Genomic DNA, 24,549 nt, shown 5'->3' on the forward strand with positions numbered 1-24,549 from the left:
ACCTCGTCTGGACAAACTATAGGTTATAAGTACGGCCTTCAACGATACCATATAGTCGGTTCTATAAGACCTCGTCCCGGCCTTCAACGATACCATATAGTCGGTTTTATAAGACCTCGTCCGGACAAACTATTATAGGTTATAAGTACGGCCTTCAATGATACCATATAGTCGGTTTTATAAGACCTCGTCCCGGCCTTCAACGATACCATATAGTCTGTTTTATAAGACCTCGTCCGGACAAACTATAAGTTATAAGTACGGCCTTCAACGATACCATATAGTCGGTTTTAAAAGACCTCGTCCGGACAAACTATAGGTTATAAGTACGGCATTCAACGATACCATATAGTCGGTTTTAAAAGACCTCGTCCGGACAAACTATAGGTTATAAGTACGGCATTCAGCGATACCATATAGTCGGTTTTATAAGACCTCGTCCGGACAAACTATAGGTTATAAGTACGGCCTTCAACGATACCATATAGTCGGTTTTATAAGACCTCGTCCGGACAAACTATTATAGGTTATAAGTACGGCCTTCAATGATACCATATAGTCGGTTTTATAAGACCTCGTCCCGGCCTTCAACGATACCATATAGTCTGTTTTATAAGACCTCGTCCGGACAAACTATAAGTTATAAGTACGGCCTTCAACGATACCATATAGTCGGTTTTAAAAGACCTCGTCCGGACAAACTATAGGTTATAAGTACGGCCTTCAACGATACCATATAGTCGGTTTTAAAAGACCTCGTCCGGACAAACTATAGGTTATAAGTACGGCATTCAGCGATACCATATAGTCGGTTTTATAAGACCTCGTCCGGACAAACTATAGGTTATAAGTACGGCCTTCAACGATACCATATAGTCGGTTTTATAAGACCTCGTCCGGACAAACTATAGGTTATAAGTACGGCCTTCAACGATACCATATAGTCGGTTTTATAAGATCACGTTCTGACAAAATTTAAAACGACATCTTTAAAAATATTACAAACTATACTTTACTTGTAGCCGTAAATGTCGTAGGATAAAGGGATTTCTTTTGTAAATTACCCCAATTATGGTCTTCATCTCGAATATCAATTTCCGATGGAAGATTGGAATGTTGTTTTATTTTTCAAAATGAAACTCTGGTCGAAAAACCTATAGGATGCAAAAAAGATATAAGGCAATCTGACTCAGTTTCATAAATATCAATCTACGCTAGTTCAGATTTTACCAGACAGTGTTTTACGTAAAATCTATGCGTAAAATAACAGGCATGACATTTAAACAGCTGAAGGTTTTATAGCTACAAATGAAGCTTTTCATGAACATAGAAAATTCAAAACAGAAAGTCCCAAATCAAATGGCAAACTTATAGGGTCAAACACATCAAACGAACAACAACAACTCATATTCCTGACTTGGAACATGCATTTTCTTATGCAGAAAATGGTGAATTAAACTTATTTTATAGCTAGCTTAATATCCCACTTGTGAGGCAGTCGCATAAAATTCCGTTATATTGAAAACGATGTGTGAACAAAAAAAAAACCCAGACATGATAGGTAAAAATATCATAGGGTACAGCAGTCAACATTGTAGTATTATCTTAATCACTATAAAAATATAAAACATAATTAGCATCAAACTTTTACATCTTAAATTTTCACTTAATCTCGAATTCTCAGCTGATAAAAGTATTAATTTTTTCATTTCAAACCTAGGTTTTTGATTTTTTAATTTACAAAATTACTACTATTAAAAACGCATTTTCAAATTCAATGTCCAGTTTTCGGATTTAAAAAGAACAATTTCGGTTATCGATTTCATTAATCTTGATTATTTGACTTATCAAAAATTAAAATTTTATTTAGTTGTAAATTAGAGGTAACATAAAGAGTACTAAAAGCACAATTTTTAAACAACCATTAGGGTGACTCAATTAAGACAATAATAAAAAAAAACCTGAGAGAATCGCATCATCTCCAAAAGGAGCGAGACAGGGTACATCTACAGGGAACGCAATTCCTGCTTTGTCTGAAAATCGGTCAATATTGCATATATCGGGAATGAGATACAATTGGTTAAGTGGCAGATTCTGATTTATAAAGACCCAAAACCGCGAAACATGTATCTAATAATGAATTGAGACAAAGACACATCTGTGCGGTCAACCAATTCGTGATTGTGACCGTTAAAATAATGTAGTTTCTTTCTTATAACTCTGTTGAGCAGTTTTTGTCGAAGGTTCATTCCCCTGTAAAACAAGTTCGTATGTCAAAATAAACGAGCATTATATAGGAGTTGAGATGTGTAAATGTAGAAAACGGGGAAGATGGTGTGTCACTGGTGAGAAATTAATACGTAACATCTTGACTTTTGTCCATCATCACAGTTTAGGGCATACGAAATAGCAGCAAGAGCAGATTATATATACATAGGTTTTGGTTTCATAATTTGTTTTGCCGTCACCGAAGAGACCTCTAAATGTACATCTGGTGCAGTAAAATGTGTTTAATTGGTTACTTAACCACTACTTCAATACCTGATTGTGAACTGTTTGTCCCCGAGAGTACTGCCAGCTAAGTATCTCAATATTTCAGTACCGGCATGAAAAAAACCCCGGATATTCTCTAATAAAATGTGTCGCTGTAAAACATAGAAAACCCTTTTAAATTAAGGAAATTCGTGGTGCTCGTGCATAGCGTTGATTCCTTGATTGGTTGTTCGCATTACTTTTAGTAATTTTCAGTTACTAGTACATTAGCTTTGACCTTTCTATAAGCCTTTTAGTTTTTCAAATATGTTGGTATCATGCATCATTCAGGAGACATTTATTGTTGAAATGTGAAATTGGGAAGTTTAATTTGTTGTAGCTCCGATTTTTCTATAACCTTCTTAGTTTTTCAAATATGATGTTTGAAAATTGTTTTACTTTTGAAGAAATAAAATGTAAAAAAGTGGCAAGTGACTGTTTTGCACCAAAAGTGTTCTGATGATACCATAATTTTGAAAGCCATGTGGAATTTACTATACTTACAATATAAGTTTTTGACTCTTGTTATACCTCTTCTTTTAAAAATCAACTAACATTCTTATTTCAATATGAAATGTTTTTTTCGAAAAGAAACCCTTGAAATTATTATTTTACTTGCTATATGGAAAAACAGCGTAGTGTTTTTACTATACCGTATGCCTTTTGAAAATAATCATCATCAATTATCGAAAAGAAAAAAATGTAATATAGGAATGAATTCAAATACGTGTGATATAATATTCAAGCGTAAATAATTACATTAGTATGTTTCATTATAATACGTGATTCTGATTGGCTACTCTGCAATCTCGCGTTATTCCTTAAGCAACTTCATTACACAATAATTACATTAGATGTATGTTTCATTACAATACGTTATTCTGATTGGCTAACTGCACATCATGTTTTATTCCTTAAGCAGTTGTATCACTCAATAAAACTTCTCATTCATGATGACACGAGGTCCCACAATAAAGTGCACAGGTAAATAAAATAAAAACTTGATAAAAGGCGTGTTTTCATGATCCTATAGTTAAAAATGTAATTATAAGTATTGAATGCTTTTTTTTGTAACTTTATAGGGTTGTAAAAGCGTTGACCGTGCGCACATTTTAAGTATGAAGCGCTTCCGCGCTTCATACAAAATGTACTTCGGTCAACGCTTTTACACCCCAATAAATTTACAAAAAAGAGCATTCAATTCTTAAATAATAATTGGCAAATGTTTTAAGATGTACATGTACTTTCATTTATGGACGTCAAGTTGCTTTCATTTCCATAATTTATAAACGATCAAAGATGATTCTAAAAGCATATACGTGTATACATTTTGGCAACTTTAACATTTGATTATGGGCAAAGGTTGTTACAGGTTGATAGCTTTGTATTCGTCGATAGTTTTGCGACATTTCAATTTAGCATTTAGATGATTATCATTCATGTCCATACCAGAAAAAAAAAGTTACATTTTTTTTTAATATAGTATCAAACTGAGAATTTAAATAGGGAATATTTCAAAGAGACAACATCCCAATCAAAGAGCAGAAAACAGCCGAAGTCCACCAATGGGTCTTCAAAGCAGCGGGAAAATCTCAAATAAAATCACTTTGATGGATTGTTTTGATTAAATTTTAATTTTCAAACATACGTTAAATCGACCATACGTTTTAAGTATTATGAATAGGAAAAATTTAGGAATGTAAAAATAAATATTGATTGTTCCACTAATCTCCGTTAAATGCACTTTGAATTTAACGGCTAAATATTAGCTACGAATTAATAACACAATAGAATTAGGGTATGTTTTTCAACGCTTAACCCTCATCGGAGAGTTAAATCTTATAACACTAGCGTTGTACAGATAGAAGAAACAAAATGGATACTCGTTTGAAATTCATAATTTGTGAAATTCATTGATAAACGGTAAGTTAATACAAAACCAATTTTTCATCTTACTCCAAATAATGTATGGAGCAAAAGTCCATAATGAAATGGCAGCTCAAACACACCAAACGAATGGATAACAACTGTCAAATTCCTGACTTGATACTGATAAAAACTGCGAGAATTGCATTAACTAGAAAAGGATCAAGACTAGATGCGTTAGAGGGTAAGAGTATCCTGGCATGTACGCATCATCTACCGTGCGCATTTATACTTGTCTGAAAAAGTTCTGATCATACGACTTTACTGGTATCTACAGATCTAAGACGACAAAAAGATGCCGCCAGTGTATTGGTACACCTCACATTATATCGATCAACCAATTCATAATTGTGATCATAATATTGATGTAGTGTCGATTTCAGTCGTTCTTCCACATAACTCTGTTGAATATAAAAAAGAAGATGTGGTATGATTGCCAATGAGACAACTGTCCACAAGAGACCAAAATGACACAGACATTAACAACTATAGGTCACCGTACGATCTTCAACAATGAGCAAGACCCATACCGCATAGTCAGCTATAAAAGTGCCCGATATGACAATGTAAAACAATTCAAACAAGAAAACAAACGGCCTTATTTATATAAGAAAATGAACGAAAAACAAATATATAACACAAAAACAAACGACAACCACTGAATTACAGGCTCCTGACTTGGGACAGGCACATACATAAATTATGTGGCGGGGTTAAACATGTTAGCGGGATCCCAACACTCCCTCTAACCTGGGACAGTGGTATAACAGTACAACATAAGAACGAACTATACAAATCAGTTGAAAAAGGCTTAACTCATCAGATGGAGCATTTTTTTGTAACGAACACACCTTTGTTAATGAATATAAAAAAGAAGATGTGGTATGATTGCCAATGAGACAACTATCCACAAAAGACCAAAATGACACAGACATTAACAACAATAGGTCACCGTACGGCCTTCAACAATGAGCAAAGCCCATACCGCATAGTCAGCTATAAAATGCCCCGATAAGACAATGTAAAACAATTCAAACAAGAAAACTAACGGCCTTATTTATGTAAGAAAAAAAAAATAAATAAATAAACGAAAAACAAATATGTCACACATAAACAGACGACAACCACTGAATTACAGGCTCCTGACTTGGGACATACATAAGTAATGTGGCGGGGTTAAACATGTTAGCGGGATCCCAACCCTCCCCTAACCTGGGACAGTGGTATAACAGTACTGACAACATAAGAACGAACTATAAAAATCAGTTGAAAAAGGCTTAACTCAAAAGGATCAAGACTAGATGCGTTAGAGGGTAAGAGTATCCTGGCATGTACGCATCATCTACCGTGCGCATTTATACTTGTCTGAAAAAGTTCTGATCATACGACTTTACTGGTATCTACAGATCTAAGACGACAAAAAGATGCCGCCAGTGTATTGGTACACCCTCACATTATATCGATCAACCAATTCATAATTGTGATCATAATATTGATGTAATGTCGATTTCAGTCGTTCTTCCACATAACTCTGTTGAATATAAAAAAGAAGATGTGGTATGATTGCCAATGAGACAACTGTCCACAAGAGACCAAAATGACACAGACATTAACAACTATAGGTCACCGTACGATCTTCAACAATGAGCAAGACCCATACCGCATAGTCAGCTATAAAAGTGCCCGATATGACAATGTAAAACAATTCAAACAAGAAAACAAACGGCCTTATTTATATAAGAAAATGAACGAAAAACAAATATATAACACAAAAACAAACGACAACCACTGAATTACAGGCTCCTGACTTGGGACAGGCACATACATAAATTATGTGGCGGGGTTAAACATGTTAGCGGGATCCCAACACTCCCTCTAACCTGGGACAGTGGTATAACAGTACAACATAAGAACGAACTATACAAATCAGTTGAAAAAGGCTTAACTCATCAGATGGAGCATTTTTTTGTAACGAACACACCTTTGTTAATGAATATAAAAAAGAAGATGTGGTATGATTGCCAATGAGACAACTATCCACAAAAGACCAAAATGACACAGACATTAACAACTATAGGTCACCGTACGGCCTTCAACAATGAGCAAAGCCCATACCGCATAGTCAGCTATAAAAATGCCCCGATAAGACAATGTAAAACAATTCAAACAAGAAAACTAACGGCCTTATTTATGTAAGAAAAAAAAAATAAATAAATAAATAAACGAAAAACAAATATGTCACACATAAACAAACGACAACCACTGAATTACAGGCTCCTGACTTGGGACATACATAAGTAATGTGGCGGGGTTAAACATGTTAGCGGGATCCCAACCCTCCCCTAACCTGGGACAGTGGTATAACAGTACTGACAACATAAGAACGAACTATAAAAATCAGTTGAAAAAGGCTTAACTCATCAGGAGGACAAAAATACAAGTGGACTGTATAGTGTGTTTATTACCATGTTTCAGAAACACTGATTTCACACATACAAATACAAAATATTTGTTTCGAACCAAATTTGTTCTAACAAAGGGGTATTATAATATGTTGGCATTAAAAATATCAGTAACATATTTGTTTGCATCTGACGTAAGATTCTATGAACTATTGCATATTACAATTTTTAGATATCGCTAGGAACATGGGCGCTAATGAGTCTAAAGGTTCACAAGGTGTAACAGAGAACGCGGCTAATAATGTCGCTCAGCCAGTAGAAACCACTAGCGGAACTGTCCCAAGGGAGACAAATGCTAGGGAAATCAATGAAAGTATTCGTCAGAATAAAACTGTCAAAGGCAAAATATCAAATGATGCAAATAAATCCAAAGCCAAAGCCACTGAAAGACCAAAACTCCCAACGCATGCTGAGACGAATGAAGATGAAAAATCACTAGAGAAGGCCAACACAAATGATGGTGATGATAAAACTGTATCAAGCTATGCAGCAAAGGTACATACATATAAAGGATAGACCAATTAATAACATATTGGTTTCATATTTTACAGCACTGGGTGGTACCTCTGCTGGTGGACTATATGTTTCTGAGGGTATCATCAGCTCAGTAGTCACTGCTTTAGTACAGACATAATTATAAAACCATTCTTAATTCTGAAATTATAAGGAAACTAAGGTTTCAACTCCCTCTGGCAAGTTTGGCCTTATCAGAATTTGGCCGTTTCGTTTATTAAGTAAGTGAGATTGTTCATGAAACATTTTGAAAACATAATACCCTGCTGGCAATGACCGATTTGTTGTGTTACTACACACATTTTTACACAAGTGGTTTCCCTTTGACAATTGTAGCATTTGTTCTAAACTGGACACACTGGGACGCTACTCATTCAAAGCATGAACAGTTGAACATGCGTTTTAAAAACAAAATGTTGATATCAAAAGTTTTACCTGAACTTAAAAGATTATTAAAAAAAACTTACGGATTAAATACATTACACACAGTTACATTTGCTATCTATACTAGCTCTCCATTGTCAATGAACATTTATGTCTCTCCCAAAGGCATAGCTTGGACACCTGGATCTCTTATGACAGAGTACATTCGGAATTTGCAAATAGACAATCCGAATCAAAATAATACGACCAAAATCGTACACACGTTTATACATATATACTTTATAATTGTATTTCATCAGATAGATGAAAGACCAGGGGCATGGAAAAAAAATCTGAAGAAAGGGGAAATTCCAGAACCAATTCCACAGAAGCAGACGAAGCAGGTATTTCTTCGTGGCATCAACTTTGATGTTGTTGATCGACACGCGCTAACGGTAAGTTCATGAAAAAAAACACAATCATCCAAAAGAAACAAGAAGCATTTCAAAGCACAGAACATCTTGACAAAAGGCATGTGTTCTTCAATGATAACTATTAAAAAAATTGTTCAGTCGTATGATCAAAAAAGAGGGACAAAAGAACTCATATATCGAAAATTAACTGACAACGCCATGGCTAAAAATGAAAAGGACGAACAGACAAACAATAGTACACATGACACAACATAGAACACTAAAGATTAAACAAGACGAACTGCACCAAAAACTAAGGGTGATCTCAGGTGCTCCGGAAGGGTAAGCAGATCCTGCTCCACATGTGGCACCCGTCGCGTTGCTTATGAGATAACACCTCCGGTAAATAGTCTTATTTGGTAGGTCACATTTATTAAAGGGAAGGGGATTGTAGTTACGACGTATTTATTCGTATAGTACGGAACATCACAGTCTCCTAATCGCTCGTATCATTCCCAAACCCCAATTTTTACAATAAAAAATACATCAATGACTTTAAGCGTCATGATTGCAAGAGTAGTCGGTCATTCAAAGCGAAACACAAACTCTCAAATAATTAGACGATTCTAAAGCATCCGAACACAAAACCACAATTACAACCAAAAACTCTAAATATCACCCTCATATTACTATGTGCTTGTCCTTAATCAGGAAATTCATCAGTGTTTTTTTATTCTTTGTTGCATCTAAATAAATTTGTCCTCAATCGAATTAAATGTTGATGACACAACTTTGATTGTCCAAGAATTTGTAAATTCTTTCTGTACAAATCCTTAGTCACAGTTAAAAATAAAATCAGAGCAATTTATGGTTTGACATAAAATTACATACCTAGAATAATTTGAATGAATTTCGTAATGGTTTCACTGTTATTTTTCCATTGAAAGAGTATTCATTATTATGCAACTGAACCCACTGATTTGATGACACTTATCCAGAAATTTGCAATTGATAACGACCAGGGTTTTTTTTTATTTTCATGTGAAATCAGGCACCCAAGTCATTGTTAGAAGGAACATTCTGGGAACTTGTCCAGTATTTAACTGGTGATGACGTGTTTGATGACTTGGTTCGGGTGAGGGCGATCTATAGATGGATAACATCCTATGATGTACAGCATATGGAAATAGCTACAACACCAGTACCAGATACACCGTTAGAATACTTCAGTAAAATTCAATGTGATATGGGAAACCTTGCTAATCTTTTCTATATCTTATGCACGTAAGTACAACTCAACATATACACGCCCTAAAAATTATATTTGATAAAATAAAAATATCACTAAAGGTGTTGCATCATTATCAACAACAAAAAACCAATGTATTCTGTAAAATTTAAAACAAACCAAGAACAACTCAAAGTTGAGAGAAATGACATATCTGAATTCATTATATCATTCTGTCCATTTTCTGCTAAAAAAAACTAAATTTCATTTATTCTTCGTGAATCTGACCCGCAAAAAGAACAAAGAAGAAGAAAAAAAAACATGTGAAATGTCTCTCAATTGCGTCATAGCTGTCCAAAAGGTAAATCACTTTTATTGGAATACACAATCCGCAATCATCACCATAGTATATGATACACACCGATGTTTCGGAACGATTGTCGATGTTATATACTCGATGTTGTAGAAAGTTGTCTTATTGACACTCCATACCACATTTTCGTATTAATATCCGAATAAGAAAGACGAAAGAACGACCATTTAACAAATAACTTTAGAACACTTTAGACGAAGATGAGTGTATTGAAAAGTTTAAACATTGAACAGATCAAAGACTTCAAAGGGGATATATATCTTATAGAGTATTATAGTGTATGCTTGTATATGTTTCAGATGTTTAAAAACAATTGTAAGGTTGCATCCAATAGTGTTTATAAGTCATAAAAGCTTAAATTATTAGAAAATTAAACTTTACTCATATAATACAGTACTAAAATATGCTTTGTTAAAAGAATGGCAGAAGTTCCATGTAAAGTTATCGATGGAATAACAAAGAATGAAGACTACGATCTTGGAGAACCAGAAACTCCAGAATTGAAAGCACAATGGAATGCTGTGTTTGTGCAAAACGAATGGCGTCTTGTTGATATTTTCTGGGCAAAATGGTGTGTAAAACTTAACTCGGGTGAAGATGACGAATCACTTAGTACAAGGTCTATACAAAGAATTGGTCATGATGATGATGCCGACGAAGAATATTTCTTCACAAATGCAGAAGACTTAATATGGACACACTATCCCGATGAAGACAAATGGCAGTTACTAAGGGACAATATGTCAAAAGTTGAATTTTTCAAAAGATTATACGTCCGAGAGAGATCCAGAGAAATGGGAGTAACATATCCAAAAAATAATATATTGGTAAAAGTAGTTGAAGGACAAGCTGAATTTAAACTCCATTTTCCACAAGTAAGAGGCCAAAACTATCATTTTAAGCACAACTTTGTTAGAACAATTCCTGAGGGTGACACAGCCAGGAAACTTGATAAAATTCTCCATCATTTCATTATGTTTGAACGACATGACGAAAGTATTCACTTTATGTTTAATATTCCAGTTCTTGGCAAGTTTCGTGTCAATGTATTCGCATGTGACCCTGGAACTGAAGGGTTAGAAAAATTTGATTTAATATGTTCATTTGTAGTTTTGTCCACACATTTAGCAAAGGAATGTCTACCTTTACCTGACTATCCTAAACTAGGCTGGGGACCGAACAAAGTGTCCAGACGATTAGGATTAGTTCCCATTACACACGAGGAATCAAGTATTTACACAGCAACAGGAATACTAGACATTGAAATCGAAGGACGACAAGAACTTAGATTAGAAATGAAATTACTCAATCCGTTTGTGGACAGTGCCAACATGTCAAAATACGCTATGCTTTATTGGAATCAAGGAAAATATATTGTTCGAACAAGATTGCCACACCAGGGAATATACGGACTAAAGTTCTTTACAAGAAACACAGAGTCAATGGAACAAGAGAATGTTCTTAACTATCTAATACATTGCTCCATGAAAAAAGGAGAGGTACAATGTCTACCGAACATCGCCCAAGATAATCTTGGTCCACATCCTACCATCGAACGTTTAGGAATTGCAGCAAATATGCATGAAAATGGCTACATTATAGCAAAAGATGGACACACACATATAGATTTTATGACAAAGTCAGATGTTGATTTAGTAGGCGAGCTTCATTCAAATGATCCGTCAGCCGTTCCTAGAATGAGAGTGAATCAATATAGAAAGAATCAAAAGCAAGCATTCGCCATTGATGTTCCAGTGCGCGGAGAATATGCATTTAATGTCTATGCAATTAAGAAAGATGAACCAGAAAAGTTAAACAATGCGTACGCCTTCCTTATAAATTCTCATGGTCGACACATAGAAGTTGGAACATTAAACAATAAAACATTGGAAAACAGCAAAAACTTCTGGAAGCATACAAAAGAAGTTAAAGCAGAATCAATAGTTACGACTGACACTGAAATATCTATTCCTGTACCAAGAGGTATCGACATACTCACAGCCTTTCTCCAGAAAGCTGACAGATCTGAACCTCAGAATTCTCAATCTATACAAAGATATACAGAGAAAGGTATTGACATTTATAAGGTGACCTTGGAAGACCTTGGTGATTATATCTTTAATATTTTCCAACAGGAGAACAAGTTTCTACGTTTAGTCAGCAGATATATCATCACACGGAATGACAAAGAGGAAGAGTTAGAAGAAGACGCTAAAGAAGTTTTGCAAATTATAAAAGAAGAAAGAGAAAATGCCGGAACAGACGTTTCGGATCTGGAACGTCATATAAATGATAGTCGTCTCAAAAACTTTGTTGATGGTGAGATTAAATCATATTATTATCAAAGTGTAATAGTAATCTAGAATTCTTTAACATATGTACCCATGCTATATACATATTTTTATCTACATAAAAAACCTCTGTATACATCTATAAAAGGCATGCCAAAACATCTAGGAAAAAAACAAACAACAACAAACGAAAAAAACAACGTCCAAATTTATGACAAAACAATAAAAAAAAAAAAAATACAACTAGCTTTGACTATTATGTTTTTCCACGTTATCATAACCGTTCTGCGTAAAAAAATATTTCCAAGGTAGTATATTAAGGAAGTAATTTTAATTCAAGTCCATGTAGAAAAAAAACCCCACAAATCTTAATGCCCGAGTCACACTGTCCCGATTTTTATATACGATGGACACCCGAATGCGAAAATTGTAAGTTCGTACGAAGTTGGTCCCGATCTCGTTAAAATACCAAAACGTGACCGAAGAAAGTACGATGAATAACGAAGTCTATACGATGGTGCCGAAATTATATACGATAGCAAAAGATGGACATACGAAGATTAACCGAAGACGGGTATTTAAGCTTCATATCTCAGCCGAAGCCTACACGATGGATCACGAAGGCTACATGATGGATTACGAAGGCTACACGATGGATTACGATGATGGCGCGATGGCCATACGATGTCTAAAAGATACGAACAGAATTTCGACAACATATCGTTTCTGTACAAGTCTGCCATGCTTGGCGGGAAATCGATCTTTTTGTCTAATTCTTATAAAACTTAGTTTATTATCCCCTCGCCTACTACATGTAAGTTGCGTGTATATAAAATTGTTATTGACACTCTAGACCCAAAATGCTCAAAACTTGGTATGGTGTTACTCGTTAAGAATATCTTAAGCGCTATTGACTTTAAAGTTCAAAGGTCGAGGTCACAGTGGCAGTTGTAATACAAGGCAATATCACCCTTGTGGGCACTCTAAAACCAATATGCTTCAAAAGATTTTAACCACATTTGGTATATTGTTCTTCCTTGTAATGATCTGACATTTTTTACGTTCAAGGCCAAAGGTCAAGGTCATGCAGATGGACTTGTTTTTTTCTCCTTGAAATAGCATAATACACAGGAATTGGTTGCTCAATTTTTTACCTGCTGGTTCTAAAGACAATATTAAAGGTATTTCCAGTTACTGAATGTTTTGGTTGATTTCTAGAAAAATAGTTTATGTATCAAATATGCATATTCAATTTACCATTTTCTGCATGTGTATATACAAATATAGTGTCCATATTTGTCCCCAATATGTTACATACGAGGGGATGCCACGCTCGTCATTGCCTTGTTTGAACTGTAAAATGTGTGCACTAGTCTGAATAATCACCCATAATTATGACCATGTTTACTGATCTATCTTAAAGGTAAAGTAATGGGTTCGTTGATCCCTTTTATTCAAAAAGAGCTCTTTCCAGGAGAATATCATAATAATATAGACAAAGGGAATGATGTGGGGAAAGCAACAAATGCGGCAAAATATGACATATAGAAAACAAAATGGTTATGGAGTAAACATTCGTGTGACAACAACTCAGACGATACATAAAAAAATCAGAATAATGAAGAAAAAGTTGGTTTCCCTATATACGTGTACCTGCAGTGTTGGTGTACGAGGCGCGTTTATGATTTTCATTATGTTACTTGATATGGCAAATTGACAAAAAATAATATTTTATTTGTAAAAGTAAATCCTGAGCCTGTAATAGCTGCTCTTCTTGTTCCATTTGAATTAATAGAAACAACGCTGTCGCCTTTCTTGTTCTCATAGAATCATATGATATGAGCTCCATGTTTTGTGAACGTCTTTCTTAACTGTCATATTAGACTGACCAGTGCATATCGCGCATGGCACTTTAAATGTATTTTAACGCGAAAATTAACTTACATTTAGCTGGATTTATTGCCGTCGTAGTTCCATCTTGTCGCCTTCGTACTTTTATTCGATGGCAACACGACGGGATTACGAGGTCTTTTCGAAGTCGTGTTGCCATCGTAAGACCTTCGGGTATCTTCGTGATTCATTCGTGTAGACATCGTAATGTCAAAACTGCCCGATGGAAACGATGGAAACACGAATGTAATACGATGTGCAAAGATGCATTCCCGGTGACATTACGATAGTGAGGATGGTGATACGAACTCAATACGAACCCTCAACATCGGACGCACCTTCGGGGATTTTTTAACATGTTAAAAAATTTAGAACCCTTCCCGAAGTTGTCCCCGAAGGCTAGAAAAAGTGGCCGATGGTTCTACGATGGTTAAAGATGGCACTACGAATAGCCCGATCTGGATACGATCAGTCCCGATTTTGAAAATTTCCATTATCGTGTTGTCATCGGCGTAAAAATCGGGACAGTGTGACGCGGGCATTAAGGTAAAACTATCAGTAATAGATAAACTATAAAAGGAATGAGATAATTTTAAGCCATTTCCGTTACTGTGTGTACCATTTGTCCGTCATGATGACTTTTTAGTTCTTTAATTTAGCTTAATATTTATACTTGTAACTTTTCAAACAATAAAGGAAAGTTTTAACATACGGTTTTAAACACGTATGGGGTATACACTCGCAAGGTTGATATTCCGGTGAATTATACAGCCCGTAACAGAGAAGTGATCGAATTGATGTTTCTTTACCGTCAAAATTAGCTACGTTACCGACAAACTTAATTGAGTAGTGACCGAACTATTGGTACTTTAACGTTAAAAAGATTGACCATGCTGACAAACTTTCATGTGTCGATAATCAAGTTTAATATTGATAATATTGAAAATAATTCTAATAATATGAAACAAAATATGTCCATGCACCATTTCGATCGGGCGAAAAGTAGTCATTTCTTCAAAGTCAGAACAGAAAAAAAAAGATTTATGGAAGGACGTCTTGATAGTATTATTTCCTAAATTTACAATTTTACCCAAAACTAAAAGAAATATACTGGTAAACAATTAAAAAGGTGTTTGATAGGAATGAAGTCCTTTATTTTTTCGGACTACAATGTGTACCGTATGTGTTGTGGATTTGAATTCAATCAATAACTTTGAAATGTTTTCTCATGTGTATACACAAAGGGGAGGACTTGTATTTGTACTTCTGTTAGAATATGTCTTCGTCCGTTTCACATGCCAAACTTTTTTCTAGTACAGTTTAAACGGGAAAATTTAGTTGAGATTTTTTTTTAAATATGACAAAATAACGAGCAAAACTATTTCTTGCAATGACACACACAGAGAATATTTTTTTTAAGTAAAAATCAGTAAAAAAAAATTTCTCCAAAATATACCATATCCAGAACCTGACAGTTTTTAGCAGTGTACAAATGAAAATCGTCCGGAAAACTGCGCTTGCTGTCATTTTGAGGGATCATGCAACATTTCACCTATTACCCTATTAAAGTTCTAAAAGATAATTTCAAATCAGAGTAAACATATTAACTTCCTTGTATCCAGTCGAATTTGTCTATATATAGGTTACACAAAGCTGGTTCTTAAAACGTTTTATCAGGGAAAACATTTTTCTTTGACTTTTAAAACATGTAGGGGAAACGGATTTCCTAACGATTCACATATAATATTCCGTATTTCTGATTTTTTGTTCGATAACGTAAATTATACGACTTTTTTTTATGACTACGTGAACTTGTGCCATTAATTTTTGCTGGTCTTTAGGAAGACAATTTACAATTGTGCAGTGAACGGAGGCACTTATACATAACCTTATAATTCTGTTTGGAAACAAAAATAAATTCCCAATATATAAATATACATGTATGAATATACATGTATTATATGTCGTGTACATGATTGGAATTTGAAGATATAATTACCGCACAGAAAAAGTATCATGGATTTCGAGGCTTTCATATTCAAGGTTTTGAATTCTACCCTTGTTGAAAACATGTGGAGACCTCTACAGTTCCTTAAAACATCAATTATTTTTTTGTAAATTGAGTGCCATCTCCGTGAACATGACAACACTTAAGTCATATCTTTTCGTTTTCATATTTTTTCCATATTTGTCTCTGTTGTCTTGATTGTTGGAACGATTAGTGGTATCTAACAATATTTATGAAAACTTTCTGAGAATTATGAATATTTCTTCTCTGTCAGATATGGATCATTACCAATGATAAAATGAAATGCCGTACATCACATCGTATAGAGGTTTAAATTTCAAATAATCTATTCGTCAATAACTTAAGATATAGAGCAATTTTGTCTTCAACATTTCAAATGTTAAAGGGTACATTTGTATTTTTTACTTCGATTTGAAGGAAAATTATTTTAGTTTTTTCTGTGACAAAGTATAGGCATGTCGGTATTGCAACAATGTATGATTGACATAATCCCGGGGACATAATAAACAGATAGCTATGAAAAAGAAAAGATATGGGGTATTCTGTATCAGACGAAAGAAAAACTATTACAGTGTTGAATCCCATAAATATTCACAGTGCAAGCAGTATATAATATCTACATTGAGCAAATCGATGAGGTCATGTTTATTGTAGAAACGTTTTACTGTTAAAATGAAAATGCCAATGACAGAGGTTGATTATAAAAAATGATTTACTGTGTTAAAAAAACTTCGACTTAAACAATGAAAACTTACACGTTGCACATTAAATATTTTGTCGATGAAGAAAATTAAATTATGTCACTTCTGAAATAAGTTTGTCGATAACGTAACTTATGCTGACGGTAAAGAAACGCGAATTCGATCACTTCTCTGTTACGGGCTGTAAGTGGTTTATAAATGGTTAAGTAAACAGTATTTAGTACAATATTTTTCAGACCGGTTCTTATTTGTGTTTACTAGTAAGACATTTTATGAATTTATTGAGGAACTTTAATAACTGATCATGATTTCCGAAAAGTGACATGTTCAAGATTTAAAGAGGTCGTTGCATTGTGTTTTTTTTTGGTCAATATATAGATAGATACCCATCGATCTTGTGTTGTATTTTATTTAAATAGTTTAGTTTATGTTTTTAGGATCGGTGATTAAGATAGGTGTTTATGCATTTTAAAAATGAAGCAACCATTTATTGACTTATGAGATGGTGTGTTCCCATATCATTATTATAAAAAAAAACTTTCGTTCAGATAATAATAGCTTTTTCATATTGTTTTTTGCAAAAATTGTTGACCAAATCGATTTTAAAAATATATAAGCTAATGCATGTTTACAGTTGATAAAAGGATAGAAGCTGCCCAAATGTTAACGGAAGCTCTAAAATCAAACAATCCACAATTAATACGACAGGCTTTGTCAGAGTATCAATACAACAAACCTGAAAAGGATGATGATCTGTTGAGAAATAGTAAGAAAAAGATCAGAAAGCTGGAAGCAAAGTATGGTATGTATAGTTATGAACCGGTGAGAACGAAGGAATAGTAAATCCTCTACCTCAGGTTTTGTTTATTTATTAAAAAACTGCATTAGAAACTTGTTAAACTGACACTTAAAACCAATTATAAATTATCCTTCTTTTATTGCATATTGATAAAATATATATATTTAAAATTAAAAATCATGTACACAAAAACTAAATAAAATTGAGAATAGAAATAAGGAATGTGTCAAAGAGACAACAACCCGACCAGAAAGCAGATTCCAAAGGGTTCTACACAGTACTGAGCATACATGCAATTTTCTGAAATTTCCACAAAGTAGTTTTCCAGCTAAGTGATTGCAGCGAAGGCATATGTTTTAATGGATGTGAAGTTAGCAGCCGGTTCGTTATTCGTTATTCGATATTCAAATTTATTTGAAAATTATAAAAAATTATAATATGTGATAACATTAAAAGCATGATTTTTTAGTTGAAAGGAGCGAAAAGATACATAGGAAATCTTATGATCCCTTCGAGTTGTCTTAAACTCTCTTTACCCTTATCAATGCTTAATTAAGTTGCATATTTGTCTTTATTATATGTTTTATCAATAAAACGACGCCAAAAATGTTGTTTTATATCTAATATTTCTTAAAGCAAAAACAGAAACCGATCACTAGATAGAAACATATAGAACTATAAATAGAAATAAATATGGAAAGCCCAAAAACAGAAATATATAGTGTAAACCTACCAGAGACCGCTTAAATGACGATCAGACCTTCCTGTTCTTTCAATATACATAAAATTATACGAGTATATAGACTGTATATATAGAGATTGTATAAAAAGGATGTCCCAGAATAATATCATCTTCGATATCTACGGAAGGTTTAGATTGTCACTTTTCATCTACTAAATGTCTGCATAATATTAGAAAGATTGTGGGACAGGGGGCTCTCACCATTGCCCTGTGCCCTTTGTCCTAAAATTTTGACAATTTTTAGCTAAAAAGTGACAATCTATGCTCTCCGTAGATATCGAAGATGATCCGTCTGATACAACCTTTATATATACAGAGTCTATGATTTAGTTGAATTTTGGTGACATTGAAAGACCTGGGGGTCTCACCCTCATTTAAGCGGTCTCAGGTAGATTTTCACTACATATTTCTTTTTTGGGCTTTCCATAAGTATTTCTATTTATATTCCAAAATGTTTCTAGCGTGATCGGTTTTACTTTTTGTTTTAAGAAATATCATTTATAAAAGTACATCTTTGAAGTTCCTTTATTGACAAAAATCTATATTACATAAAGACAAATATGCCAGTTAGAAAAGGGTTAAATTTACATTCGAGAACAACGAGAATTTACGGCAGTTAGAAGTGTCATGAAACGATTTTCTTATCAGTCCTCTTTACTATTAAAATCCTACTTTAATGTTATTTAGTATTTTTGTTTTTATGATTATCAACTAAATTTTGAATATCGAATAACGAACCGGCTGCTAACTTCACATACATTATGTTTTATGTCACTAGATTTTACGCTGTGTATTCGTGTGAACTATATGTATACCTGACATTTTTCACGTGATATCTTACATGTATAAAAAATATTCCTTATCTGTGCTACTTACTAAATATAGTATTGAAATATGGTTCGCGTGGTACAATGTTTTCATATGATATTTACAACGTAGAAATTAAATAATAAAAACAATTTATATACTATGTGAACAAATATTTAAAATTGACAGATTTTTTATTATTTAAGGCATTTAAACTTTATGTCCTTCAATGTAATAATATTTCATATTTTAATCTAAAAGTAAAACGTAGCAATTAGATAAAATCGATATATATTAAAGTTGTAAAGTGAGCATTTAAAATTTTCGGAGAGAAATCAATTTTATTTTGTGTATATGATATTCTTGTTTAATATTTAACAAATGCTTAATTTAAGGTAAGTGCATTTCTATTTTTCCTTTTAAAAACAAATACTGATGAGTACCATTTTAAGTAAATTATACATGAAAATAAGGATTTATAATGAGACAACTATCTACCAAAATTGAAATAAAGTGGATGTAAGCAATAATAGGCAAAAATTGCCAAAGGAACAACCTATTTATGTACCAGTTAATTAATGGAACCAGGTTTAATAATCATTAGGTTATAACATTGAAAGTAATAGACCTCCTCTGGAACATTTGTGTTACATAAGTTTAAAAACAATAACATCAGAACGTGTTTTTAAAAGGCGCAGTATTTTAGGTTCATTAAAATATGTCGTCATAAAAAAAATCCTTATAAAAGAGTTAAAATTTGTACTGTTTAAATATCTTCCCAGACTTAATGTACTTGTTATGTTTTGACGCATGACAAATATTACCCATCTGTTTATCCAGTACAATGTTCTTCACAAAGGACTTACTATCTAAAAATTTCCAGAAAATATCGGTTAATTTTACATAATAAATCTTATACTTACTACAGATTTACTTCGAGCGTTTAAAGCCAGAGAGCTGACCAATCTTGACCGAGCCATAGTAGTGGCATCAGCTATTAATGAAGATAGATCATTCGACCAACAGTTGATACATGCAAAACGACTAAGAGATAGACTAGCTGCAATGCGAACTATGCAAGACATGGCCAGAAATACAGACAATAGGGTAGTTGGTGAAATAAGACAGTATAACACGCCACCTAACGGTGTCCATCAGACTATCATGGCAGCTTTGATGTTGATGGGATATGATCCTTCTGAAGTTAAGGTATGCTCTTAACATGTCGTTTTAATCCGCTAGATCCTCTTTAAAAATGTACGTCTCTTTCCACCTTTTCAGAAATCAGTATGACAGACCGCACTAAGTAATGTCAGTTCTATTCACATTTGTTGTCAATCATTTCACACAGAGTTCGATCTTCTCTATTTACCTCCTTCTCTGTAACCATGGTAACGAGTAAATGCCTCTCTGGCAATCAATCTGAAAACAGTACATGTAATAGACGTACATTTTAAATTCATGGAGACTATGATCCTCCTCATTTCTCTAAGAAAGCCGAAACTAAAGTGGCTTGAACATGAACATAAGAAAGTTGGGTGTCTAACGCAGCCTGAATCAATTACATTATTATCTCAAACTGTTGATCTTTGGTGGTATAATATGTATCTATATAAGATTCGAAACCACCAATTTTATGGAGTGAAGACGTGCATAATGTCAATTAATCCATTAGTTATCTTTCACAGAGAATGATAGGATGTTTAACCATTTGTTTTATAGTTAGCTAACATCTGTATACGTCATATAAATTTGAAACATGTCAAAATTAAAAAAAAGAAGAGCTAGAGATAAATTCAAAACATGAATAGTTGATTTATATCATTTTCAGACATGGAAAAAATGTCAAAAGATATTAGGGTTACACGGTGAGAAGTCTTTCTTGACAAAAATGTCAAAGTTTGACCCTAAAGATGTCAACTTAACTCTTGCGGTGGAGGCCAAAAAAGTAATAGAACCATATACAGCCGAACAGATACATTCCGAAAGTCATGAAGCGGCTTCTGTGTTTATTTGGGTAGGTGATATTTTTCATGTCGTTTGAAAAGGTTTGAGTCCTAATGGTCAAGTATGATATGACATTCATTCATAAACTTATTGAAGCACGTCGGTGTAATGACTGGTAGTTTCATTTTCTTTACCCTTGATATTCTCTTCTTTTTGTGTATAAAATAATTTGATAATATGTTTCCTAGCCCGTTTCAACTTTTATAACGTCACTTGTTGCAAACTTCCGCTTAGGGTATAAAATATTCTATATTCTTAAAGATTTTTTTTTTACATTTTGATATGCTTACATCGTTGACATATAAAATGTAGTTTTCATTCTAATTTCAGGCTGAAAATATGATAAAAGAAATAGAATCAAACGCCGGAACTCTGGGTGTTTATAAAATGGTCCCTGAACACAATCGGGCTAAAACTGAAATAGAAAAACCAGTAAAAAAATTTCCACAAGCGGAATCTCCAGCTCCATCAAAAAGCAAAAAAGAAAAACCGACACTTGTTACACTTGAATCATTATTTATGGAATCTCCTGTTCCGCCACAATCTCCATCAAAGGTCAAGGACCAGAAAAAACAGGCTGCAAAGAATCAACAGCAGCCCCCTCAAAAACGACCATCAGAATCGGACAACAAAATTAACGGTAAAAGGTCAAATCCAAAATTTAACACGAAGGCAAATGAAACTATTCAAAGCACAGATTCCAAACAGAAAAATAAAAGCCAAGACAAAAACAATAATACTGCTAAACCAGTACCGAAAAAGGCAAATAACCAGGTTGAAGTTGCTAAAAATAACAAAAAAACAACAGAAGTTACACAAAAAGATAAGAATGTACCAGGTGCAAAACTCCTTGAAAAGGTACCAGTAGAAGAAGTGGTACAGGATAAGGATGTTAAGAAACCTAAGACAAATTTCATTGCTAAGAATGTGAAATCATTCAAACCAAAAACTGAAGAGGAAGAAGATGACAAAATAAGTTCATATTTGTCAAATTATAAAAAGAAACATACAAACGACAATGACGAGGACGATAGAAACTCTATTGATGGACATTTAAGTATTCCCGAGAACACTGGAAAGCCGAAACAGCTTCTCGGTGGAGGTTACCATGGCAAAAATCCTGTAGCCGAAAATCCCTACAATAAATATGTTTATGATTTCGATCCTCTTGATGCACTCGACCATGAAGACAGTCCAGAACCTGAACCGGAAGTTGTTAATAAAAAATGTTATAAAGGAATTTTCAACAGACGTAAAGAAGACAAAGGTGCCATTGAAAAGCTTTGGTCAACCAGTATCAAGGCTAAATAACAGTTTGTCACTTCTATGGACAACTAGTGTTTAGAATTTGTTGTAGGTTTATACCATCTCAATAACGGTATAAAGCAAGATATAAACCTGCAAGAAGTAAAACATTCTCAGTAATTTCCATTTACTTTTCTCATCTGTTGTTACTGAAATTCCAATATAAATATAAACATCTGTTTCCTGAATGTCAATAATTGTGTCAAAACAAAAAAATTATTTGTAATTTTAAAATGAGAATGTAGTGTTTTATACAAGAGAAAATAGTCTCAGGCTTACTATCAACTTTTTACAGAAGAGTCAATTGGAACTGATTTAAAAGTATAAAAGGAAATATAGAGAATACGTAAATAAGACAGCAACCTTCGATCATATCTGCAAAACATAACAGGTTGATTTCATAAAGAAAGAGAAGAGAGATGAAGAGATATACCATGATTTTTGTAATTGCAACTGAAACAGGAAACAGGACTGCATTCTAGAAATAATATAGCAATAGTTTCAAAATATCATTTTCTGTTATACTTTCTCATTACTATGGATAAAACCAACCGATAGGAGAATACACGTATTCATGAGTTTATCTCGAGTTGATAAAGTTTCAGACTCAATGATTCATTCGTTGTACTTGTCTAGAGTTTCGTCGATTCAGAGCTAAAAGTGTTGAATAGATATAGGAAGATGTGGTGTGAGTGCCAATGAGACAACTCTCCATCCGAGTAACAATTTATAAAAGTAAACCATCGTAGGTCAATGTACGGCCTTCAACACGGAGCCTTAGCTCACACCGAACAAAAAGCTATAAAGGGCCCCAAAATTACTAGTGTAAAACCATTCAAACGGGTAAACCGATGGTCTAATCTATATGAAAAACGAGAAACACGTATAAATTACATAAACAAACGACCACTACTGTACATCAGATTCCTGACTTGGGACAGTTGCAAACATTTGCAGCGGGATTAAACGTTTTAATGATACCAAACCTTGTCCCTTTTTCTGAAGCAATAGCATAACATCACAACATAGAAAACCACACGATAAAATGCTGGATGTCTATTGTGTTAACGTTACTGTATTGTTTGGTTGTTGTACCACTGATCTCTATTTTAAAGTAAATTGTACATTAATATGTATTAAACAAAAGTTCGAAATTTTAAATGTTTGCCTCTGTAACACAAATGTGAAAGATCATACACAAAATTAAATTATCTTAAAATTATCATTTACACAAATTGACGTTAAAAATCAACAAAAAGTTCAAAGATAACTCGCCAAAAAGAAATAATAATTTTCAAACTGTTTGAACAATTTTCAACTTAGTATTTTTTTCATGCAGTTTTGCTTTGGCATGTGTGTAGATTTGTTTGAATTGTAAAAGTTCTCGTTTAAATAGGTAGGGATATGTAAAGATTTGAATTCCAGAACTGATTGCTTATATTTTCCCATTTAGGCAGCAACCATTTGATTTTCGGGGGGTGGGGGGCTATGGATTTTTTTTCTGGACAAACTTTTTATTTTTATTCGGAAACAAATTATTTTTTTCTCCCAAAACTGGAAACAAACTTTTTTTTCCAAAAAAATCCATAGCCCCCCTCCCCCCAGAAAATCAAATGGTTGCTGCCTTAGAATGTACAATAACGATGAATGTGTCATTATATCATCTTTGAAATATATATTTTTTTACCGAAAACGATTACTAGTACCTCATTAAGGTTAGTTTTCATTTTTGTTCAGATTTGTGTTTCTTTGAAGCCTTTGTAAAATGGTCTATAACAGAATTATGAAATTTGGTATGATATCAAATAAGACAACCATCCATGAGAGACCTTCAGATGTGGAAGTAGCAAACTATACCATAAGGCCTTCAACAAGAGCTAAACAAACACACGACAAAAACCAACAGCATGATTTTGAAAGAAAACAAACAATAAAATGGAAAACAAATTTACACGACAACCAACGACAACTTTTGAAACAGGCAAATATACAGTATGACAGTGTTAAACATGTATGCGAGCGATTAAATCTCAAAATGGTATAGTGGTTTACTTGTCGACCTTATCCTACTACATAAGTGTACTAGTATAGAACTAAACATATAATGGTAGACACTGCTATTAGTGTTTTGCTCTCTTCATAAAATTGAGAAATGTGGAATGTGTCAA

General features: G+C 33.6%; 1 protein-coding gene across 1 annotated transcript; it reads left to right on the top strand.

The window, feature by feature from the left end:
- Window positions 1–4,324: 4,324 nt before the first annotated feature.
- On the top strand, window positions 4,325–22,890 carry LOC143051031 (uncharacterized). The gene is made up of 9 exons (XM_076224100.1): window positions 4,325–4,455; window positions 7,093–7,415; window positions 8,117–8,251; window positions 9,261–9,493; window positions 10,229–12,129; window positions 17,356–17,523; window positions 19,998–20,278; window positions 20,901–21,086; window positions 21,407–22,890. The coding sequence occupies exons 2-9, from the start codon at window positions 7,107–7,109 to the stop codon at window positions 22,385–22,387; spliced, it is 4,194 nt and encodes a 1,397-aa protein (XP_076080215.1). The 5' UTR covers window positions 4,325–4,455; window positions 7,093–7,106; the 3' UTR covers window positions 22,388–22,890.
- The last annotated feature ends 1,659 nt before the right edge of the window (window positions 22,891–24,549 follow it).

The sequence above is a fragment of the Mytilus galloprovincialis genome, chromosome 1, assembly GCF_965363235.1.
Source record: "Mytilus galloprovincialis chromosome 1, xbMytGall1.hap1.1, whole genome shotgun sequence".
Taxonomy (NCBI): Eukaryota; Metazoa; Mollusca; class Bivalvia; order Mytilida; family Mytilidae; genus Mytilus; species Mytilus galloprovincialis.

Coding starts and splice junctions, on each gene's coding strand:
- LOC143051031 (XM_076224100.1), top strand. CDS start 7,107: ATGGGCGCTAATGAGTCTAAAGGTTCACAAGGTGTAACAGAGAACGCG. Junction 9,494..10,228: donor CTTTTCTATATCTTATGCAC/GTAAGTACAACT, acceptor CTTTGTTAAAAG/AATGGCAGAAGTTCCATGTA. Junction 17,524..19,997: donor AAAGCTGGAAGCAAAGTATG/GTATGTATAGTT, acceptor TACTTACTACAG/ATTTACTTCGAGCGTTTAAA.